At 39.4% G+C, this 8,035-nt stretch overlaps 1 protein-coding gene across 1 annotated transcript in view; it reads right to left on the bottom strand.

Moving 5' to 3' along the window:
- Window positions 1-8,035, bottom strand: part of plg (plasminogen) — an 8,293-nt gene extending 258 nt beyond the window's left edge. The window contains exons 1-17 of the mRNA XM_029425830.1: window positions 7,987-8,035; window positions 6,288-6,423; window positions 6,103-6,209; window positions 5,391-5,505; window positions 5,163-5,302; window positions 4,720-4,840; window positions 4,447-4,565; window positions 3,935-4,097; window positions 3,728-3,852; window positions 3,446-3,605; window positions 2,567-2,751; window positions 2,331-2,479; window positions 2,142-2,235; window positions 1,690-1,804; window positions 794-868; window positions 573-713; window positions 13-119 (exon numbers count right to left, since the gene is read on the bottom strand). Coding sequence (XP_029281690.1) covers window positions 13-119; window positions 573-713; window positions 794-868; window positions 1,690-1,804; window positions 2,142-2,235; window positions 2,331-2,479; window positions 2,567-2,751; window positions 3,446-3,605; window positions 3,728-3,852; window positions 3,935-4,097; window positions 4,447-4,565; window positions 4,720-4,840; window positions 5,163-5,302; window positions 5,391-5,505; window positions 6,103-6,209; window positions 6,288-6,423; window positions 7,987-8,035 — 2,101 coding nt within the window. The remainder of the gene's footprint in view (window positions 1-12; window positions 120-572; window positions 714-793; window positions 869-1,689; window positions 1,805-2,141; window positions 2,236-2,330; window positions 2,480-2,566; window positions 2,752-3,445; window positions 3,606-3,727; window positions 3,853-3,934; window positions 4,098-4,446; window positions 4,566-4,719; window positions 4,841-5,162; window positions 5,303-5,390; window positions 5,506-6,102; window positions 6,210-6,287; window positions 6,424-7,986) is intronic.

The following is an 8,035-nucleotide window of genomic DNA, read 5'->3' as shown; positions in this document are numbered from 1 at the left end:
CACACGACGCACCTTGAGTTTCACCCCATCCGGTGACGTAACACTCGGTTCCACTGGGAACGACGTAATCCTTCGTCGGCAGACAAACTGGCAGGACTTTGTCATTTATTAGTGCAGGGCTGAAAACACACAAAACACAGCAGTGGAAGAAGAGTATGCATTCAAAATGTTACTTGAATAGCGTTAAAAGAGTGTTTGCATCATGCAGTTTGGCCCATTTCAGGAGAATGTATATGATATTATTGGGTTCTAATTATTGATGCATTAATGTCCTTTTATTCCTAAAAACATTTGAATCTAATATGTCAACAACATGAAACAAGAACTTTAAACCTTGCTTTATCACAATTTCAGAAATGTATGCAAATCAGCACATATAATGCCTCATTTGCATATTTAAACACAACATTTCAGAAACCTTGTAATACAAAAAATATTTATCTTAATGTATATAATGAACTGGGGAAGTTTACTTAAAGGCTTTACCCCACTGTGCAGCGACAGTGAGTAAAGGAAGTCATTCTAGTTATTAATGCGTTCACTCGTGTCAGAAGTGGGAGGATGAGACTCACCTCTGCAGTTTGAGCAGAGCGATGTCGGCCCCGTTGGGTCCCAGGACCAGTTTCTCCAGGTTCTTGTCTTGCTTGGACGCCTCGTTGGCTCTCTCTGTGTGCACGCCCAGGATCACCTTGTAGGCTGAAGGTCGTTTGGACCTGCAGACACACACGACCTTTGTAAACACACACACTTGTTCTTGTGTTATTAAAAGATGAAGATGCTTTTTAATCGTCACCTCTCCAGACAGTGTGCAGCTGTGAGAACCCACTGAGGGTGGATCAGAGTTCCTCCACAGAAATGAGTTCCCGTGCTGGAAGAAGAAGACGCAGAAAGAACAGAAGAGATATAATGTGACCTTTTTTAATATTGGATATTTAATTCAATATTTATGTAGAAGCCTCTTGAGATTTTGTTTTCAAAGCAACAAAAATGTGGACTTTTTTAAAATTAAGCAATTCATATAAAATCCTCTTATCAGAATCAGAAAAGCTTTATTGTTGATCACCGGGGGGGAAATTGGGTTTCAATACAGTTGCTTCATCTTTTAATAAAAAAGTAAAGATAAATAATAATAATAAATTAAATAAATATATCAAAATACAATAAATACAATAAATACAATAAATACAATAAAATAATATAAATAATATAAAATAAATAAAATAAAATAAATAAATAAAATAATATAAATAATATAAATAAATAAAATGTATATAAATATAAAACTCTACATTGGTTTTTGTTATTTTTATCATTGTTTGTGCCTCCCATGTATTTGCATACATGCAGGTCACATCACTCTGTTTCTCTAAAAGATGATTGAAAAACCCAAAAGGTCGTTTAAAAACTTTTACCGCTGCTCTGAAGACTATTCAAACTATTCGTTTAGAAAAAATATTCCATCTGCTGAATAATAGAAATATTTTTAACCTGTTGGGACATAAAAACATGGCTGTTTAATTATCTTCTAGAGAAACCGACGGTGACCTCTGACCTCTATGTAAGCAAATACATGAGAGGCCTAAATTATTGTTTACTCCAATACAGAAATGGCATCTTTTATTAATCTTTACCATATTTTGCAGCTGTTGTTCGTTCCTCTGTAATATATTTCAGTATTGTTGTACTCACTTGGTCCGGAGGCTGATCTGCCACGGCCACGAGTGAGCTTTGGACACGCAGCCGCCTACGATCCGACCAAAGCAACGCTTTGGTTTGGTGACTGGCGTCCCACAATTCAATCCAGCTGCAGAGAAAGTTGCAAAGCTTCAAGAATATTCTTAATTGTTTGTATTATTATATTTACTGTGTTGTTGGGGAGAAAATAAAAACAGCTGAAAACAGTTCATGTACGCCTTCTTTATTTATTATTATCACTGTCACTTATTATATTTTTATTACAAATGAGAAGTCCAGAGGATCACTAACATCTGAAGGATTCATCCTCTGGGAACCGTGAGTGTTTGCATCCAAATTTTAATGGCAATCCGTCCAATATTTTGTGTTGGATTTCTACCTACAGTCCGATTTTGTTATTCCTCGAGCCACGCAGGTTCCGTGGCTCAAACCCAGTGTTCACATACCACAGTCGGGGATCTGACAGTAGTTCCATTTCTTGTTCCTGTCCGTAGTGTAGCACCACGGCCCGTTCACATCGCCGTCCGGGTTTCTGCAGCTCTGATGGTAAAAAAACAAAACAAGGAGAAAATCAACGAGCTTGAAAAAGACGGAAACTCCAAAAGTATAAACAGAAAGTGTTCACGCTCGCTTACATTGCCCTCAAGACCCTTTTCGGGGTGAGTTTGTGGGGTGAAGCTGTTGTGTTGATGAGGACTCTGAGCACTCCAGGCCTGGCAGCTGACGCCCAGGATGGTGATGGAGGTTGAACCCCGGTATGTAGCCCCATTTCCAGTCTTACAGTCTTCCACGGCAACAGAGAGAGACGAGTCAAGGATGAAAACAAGATAAAAAACTGACAAACGCACGATTTAAGATTTTAATAATCTACCTTTCTGAGGTGGAGTCTGGGTGGGGGCCTGGGGATTAGAAGGTGTGGTTGGAGGAGTTCCTCCCGCAGGACTGGTGGGGCATTTCTCCAGGTTGCAGTACTCCCAGCGGACACTGGGGTCTGTAGTGTAACACCAGGGAGCTCGGTCTCCGTCAGGGTTCCTGCACAGATTCCTCCTGAGGTCCCTGTTGAGAGAGAAAACCTGGAAGTTCAGGAAGCGATATCCTCCAAGGTTTTATAATGTAATGCTAGAATCAAACCAGGAAAGGAATTCAAGCTTCTTCTTGTGTGTCAAATGTTCTTAATTGTTCTATTTACTCAAGCGTCATGTTGTTCTTCAGACTGAACTATTTCATGTTTACACAATTACTCATTTACTCACGTGGGCAGAAGCACAAGCCTGACCGCAGGTTCTGAATTGAACCTGCAGCTTCACGTCAAAAACAAAATGCACCTTCCACGTCTCTGCTGATGCAACAAGCTGCTAATATTTAGTTAAGCCAGTCTTACTTTGCACAGATATACAGACGCTTATGCAACGTGGTTGTCCTGCTACGATAAATATATGAATTTCTATTGCTGGGCAGGACCAAAGATTACATTTTCACATTAAGGCAATATTTGTTCAGCATATCTCATGAACAGACCAAAACCAATACAAGCCTTTTAACACACTTTACTCAAACAGGAGTACGTCATGCATTAGTTGGGGACTAGGATGGTGCATCTGGGATTGACACAGGAACCTTTTTGAATCCATCATAAACTTAATTACTCTTTTATTATATTTGGCTGCTAAAATATATCTTACCTAAGCCTTAAATATTCAGACATTTTGAAAATATAAAATGTGTTAATATGCACTTCTGTGACGCTCACGCTGTGGGGAAGTTCCGTGGAGTTTTCTGGTGGTTGTGAGGCGTCATGGCGCTCCAGCTTTGACATCTTTTTCCACTGATGGTCTCGGATGTTATGCCGCGGTAACTCGTCCCGTCCGCTATATAACAGTCCTCCTCCTCGGGGGGGATCACTGCCTCATCTGCGAGCAAGAGACGGGAACTCAAACTGATTTCATGCTTTTCTCGAGGCCTGGTGTCTGTGTGCGTCATTAACGTTACTGTAGTTAGGTAATGAATCCAGTCCGATCCATCAGTGTCGTACCTCGTCCCGCTTCATCCCCGCAGGTCGGCACTTTGCAGTACTCCCAGCGGGTTTCAGACTCGGTGGTGTAACACCAGGGCATCCTCTCGTTGTCAGGGTTACGACAGTAGTTGTTATCAAGGCCTCTGACAAACATCGAGGAACACGTTTAAACCCAACGATAAAGACACAAACACAACAACGTGCTCTTGTTGCAGCAGCTCTTACTTGCAGGGGTAGTTGTCTGGCGAGCGGTTGTGTTTGTGTGGCGTCTGAGTCGACCAGCTCTGGCAACGTTTGCCGGACTCGGTCACGGCGACGGTGCCTCGGTAGGCTCCACCTTCCCCGGTGGCACAGGTCAGCTCGGGGACGATGGTGGGCGGCTCGGACGCTGAGCGCAGAAGATGAGACGGGTTTAGTTGTAGAAGTTGGGCAGCATGTTTGAAATAACGTCAAATTATTAACTGTAAAAATGTTTGCCAGTTTGATGGTCCTGCAGCAGGAAGCTCAAGGGCTCATCTTGCTCAAGGGCACATCGGCAGATTAAAGGGTGAACGTACATATTTATCTACATTTCTGCCATGTTGCTTGAAAATGTATTAGTTTAATTTCCTCATAATTCTGCAACTGCGCAGCCAAAACAAATATTTACACATCTCTTGACTGTCAGTGAAGGAAGCTTGCGCAGGTAAAAGGTGTTACGATGGGCAGAAGTCAAGGAAACGTGTTGGAATAGTTACTGCAGCGGGGTATGGAGCAGAAGTCCCATCGTTTGGACGGGCTGGTGGTGAAGCACCAGGGTTTGGGGTCTCCATCGGGGTTTCTGCAGTAGTTCTCCTCCAGATACTTCTCTGGAAGACTGGAAAAAAGCATAAATATGCAAAAATATTTGCTTCATTTACTGAATACATTGATAAACAAGAAGGGCACTCAGAGAGCACAACCTCCCCTGTCCCAAAATCTTAACGAATGTTAAAGAAAGTGCAAAATAAGTTGTGTATCCGGCCTCTTACGCGCTGGGGTTGTAGCCATGGTTGTGAGGCTTCTGCGAGTCCCAGCGTTGGCAGGTGAAGTCGTTTTCTGTAGTGGAGATCTTCCCTCTGTAGTTCTCACCACTGCAGTGTATACACTCCTCTGGAAAGAAACAGACGCATGTGTTGCTCTACGGTGGAAAGTTCTTCTTCTTATTGCTTAAGTGACAAATATTCATGTGCAACATATACCCACAACCCTCCTTAAATACATTTATACATGAAATACAATTACAGCAAGAGAGGTCCAAATGCAGCCGACTCAAAGTTTACATTCTTTGTATTTTAAACTCAAATTAGTCGACTGTGAAAAACGTTGGGATTCAGGAGAAGAGGGAGAGATTTGTGACACAGCAACACTTTGTATTTGTGCCTCCACATCATTGATATCACACACAATGAAGCACAAAGTAATACACACACACCGGTGCAGCTGGGTACATTGCAGTTCTCCCAGCGGGTGTCGGGGTCGGTGGTGTAGCACCAGGGTCCCCCGCTGTCTCCATCAGGGTTCCTGCAGAAGTTGGACTCCAGGTCCGCTCTGGGATGTTCACTGGGCGTGAAGCTGCAGCGGACACATTGAGAAAACTTATATGAAAAGATGTAGAAATGACACGACGTGTAAAGTAACATGATGAGACGTGAATACATACTTGGGCCTGTGTGGGTATTTAGCTTCCCATCTCTGGCACGTCTTCCCTGTTTTTGATTTGCTCTTTGTTCCTCTGTAATCTGTTCCTACTCCATTAACACACTCCAGGAGGTATACTGGTAGAAAACCAACACACGCATCATTATTCAACAAAATGAAATGCTTGTTGCCGGACACATTTATCAGAGGGTTCTCAGAGTGAATCATTTATCTGATCCAACTCGAGGGATGTTTTTAAATCCCACAGTGTTATCCTCCTCTGTGTGTTTGCAGACAGTCCAAACATCACTGATCACGCAACATATACGCTAAACATTAACCATCATGTTGGAGAGGGTTAGTTTTGGAGTGTAGGTTATAGATCACGAGTTAACCTGTTAAAAATGTAATTATTAATATTATTATTTCTAATTAAAGTTGTGTAACTTATTGCATTTGATTACATTTTGATTACTTTATTAACAAATGTTGAATAAATCCTAAAAACCTTAAAAGTTATATTTATTATTATATATATTATAATATATTCTGACATTTTTATTAGTAACTGTAATGTTTTCCCAGTAACTATAAGGATTGCAATGCACTTATTTTGTAATTTAATTATGTAACTGTTAGACACAATGCACTGGAGGCTAAATCCCATGTAGAATCTAAACTTGACACTATAATAAAAGAAGACTTTGCTCTACATTTAAGAGCGAATAACTTACATTTCTTTTCATATAACGCTGCGCTGCTTCTGCGCACGACTATCTCTGATTTAGAGTTTGCTGCTGCTGTCCAACAATCTTGGTCCTTCTCAACGTAGAGGAAAGACCTGTGGAAACAAAGCAGCTGCTGAGCCTCGAATGTAAAAAGTTAAAGTGTAATGTTAGTTTTCAGGGCGTGAACTCACCTGCATGTGAAGATTGACTCGGCGTCACATTTGGCGGCACATTCAGCCACAGTGTTGGCTGAGTGCTGTCGTTTCTGCAGCGAGAGGATCCACGCTCCTTCAGTTTTGGTGTAGCTGTCCACCTCAGTACAACTAACTGAAATCACAAAAATATGAATTAATTGTCAAATATGCAGCTGATTTATTATCATTCATGAGATACCAGTAAATGTTTTAAACATTTTAAGTCATGATCTTTGATTTTTTTATATGAAAATACATTTAAAAAATATTAATTAGAATAATCCGGCGAATTATCAAGAATAAAGGGAAATAAATGAAGTAAATTAATAGATAATTGTAATAAAAATGCCTTTTAGTTATAGTATTTCTCAAACTGGAGAAACACAATAAAGAAAACACAAGTTATTGACAAGAAGTTCAACATTTTAAAATTAATTAAAGGGAAAACTATGTAAATTGGGTAAACATTCATACTGTACAAATAAACATACATTTGTTTACAATATACACAAATACTTTCCAAATAGAAAAGATAATAAAAATGTTTCCTTCTGTTCAGTAATTAAAGACTGAATTATTTATTATTATTAATTTATTAATCAACAGTAGATGTAACAAAGAGGTTGTTTCCCCCAATAAATTCTGATTAAAATAATTAAATGTTTTATTGTCATTAGTTGACTTGATGCTCTGGAATCAACAACTGATAACAACTTTGTTTTGATCATTGAAAAAGATTTCAGAAGGAAATGTTTTTTTTGTGTTTATGAAATTTCGGCGACTGATTTGTAACGCCGGGAAAACCAGCGTTGCCTAATCTGACTGAAATTACCAATATTGTGATTGCGACCTTGAGCTGCCGGCTCAGGTGAGTCTTATGAAATACACGGTAAGAAAGCACTAAAGTTAAAGTATTCTTAAGTATCTAAGTTTTATTAGCATTTATTCTGTGCACTAAATATGAAGCTAGCAGCTGTTAGCTTAGCTTATTTTAGGAAATATGTAGCCTGGCTCTGTGTAAAGGTAACACGCAGCAGCTTTATAGCTCACTAATTAACACGTTGTTTATTATTTGTTTAATTAACTTTAATATACGGAGTGCAGCAGGTGAACTGTTTCCCCCTGCTTCCAGTTTCCATGCTAAGCTAAGCTAACCATCTCCTAGCTTGTAGCTTTAGACTTCTTCTTAACGTCTTAACTGGAGATTTTAAATGTTTCCCAAAAGGTTCTTCTGGAGATTTAAAAGCTGGAGTTGCATGTATTATATTATTATATTAGCTTTTGTTGTCACTTAAACTAAACCACATTTATCTGAAATCATAATTATTTGCATTGTTGGTCAGAGACGTTGAGCTCTGTGAACTTTAATTTAAAATTAAATGTGAATGTGAAATCATGTTTCAACCCCAAACTCTCAGTTTAATGTGATTTCTGAGATGTTTTAGTAAAATGTATTTATGTAACGCTTGTCACAGACATTTAGACTTTGCTTCCCATTGATTGGATCTGCCTTTAAACTGTGTGAGTGAAACCTGTTTCATGTGCATCCAGACTTGTGTGTTAACACATCCTGGCTTGATTCAGAACATATTTAATCAGCTTTCAAAGTGAAGCAAAGTATAGTCTTAAAGTCTTACTTTATATATAGTTGTAAAATCATTTATAATTATCATTCAAAGATGCCATTATATCTCACCAGAGCAGATCAGGGTTCCCAGGAGGAAAGCTAGTTTGTACAGGTCCAT

This window comes from Cottoperca gobio, chromosome 24, assembly GCF_900634415.1.
Source record: "Cottoperca gobio chromosome 24, fCotGob3.1, whole genome shotgun sequence".
Classification (NCBI taxonomy): Eukaryota; Metazoa; Chordata; class Actinopteri; order Perciformes; family Bovichtidae; genus Cottoperca; species Cottoperca gobio.
The sequence above is the reverse complement of the archived record's forward strand: the minus strand, read 5'-3'. Positions and strand labels throughout refer to the sequence as shown.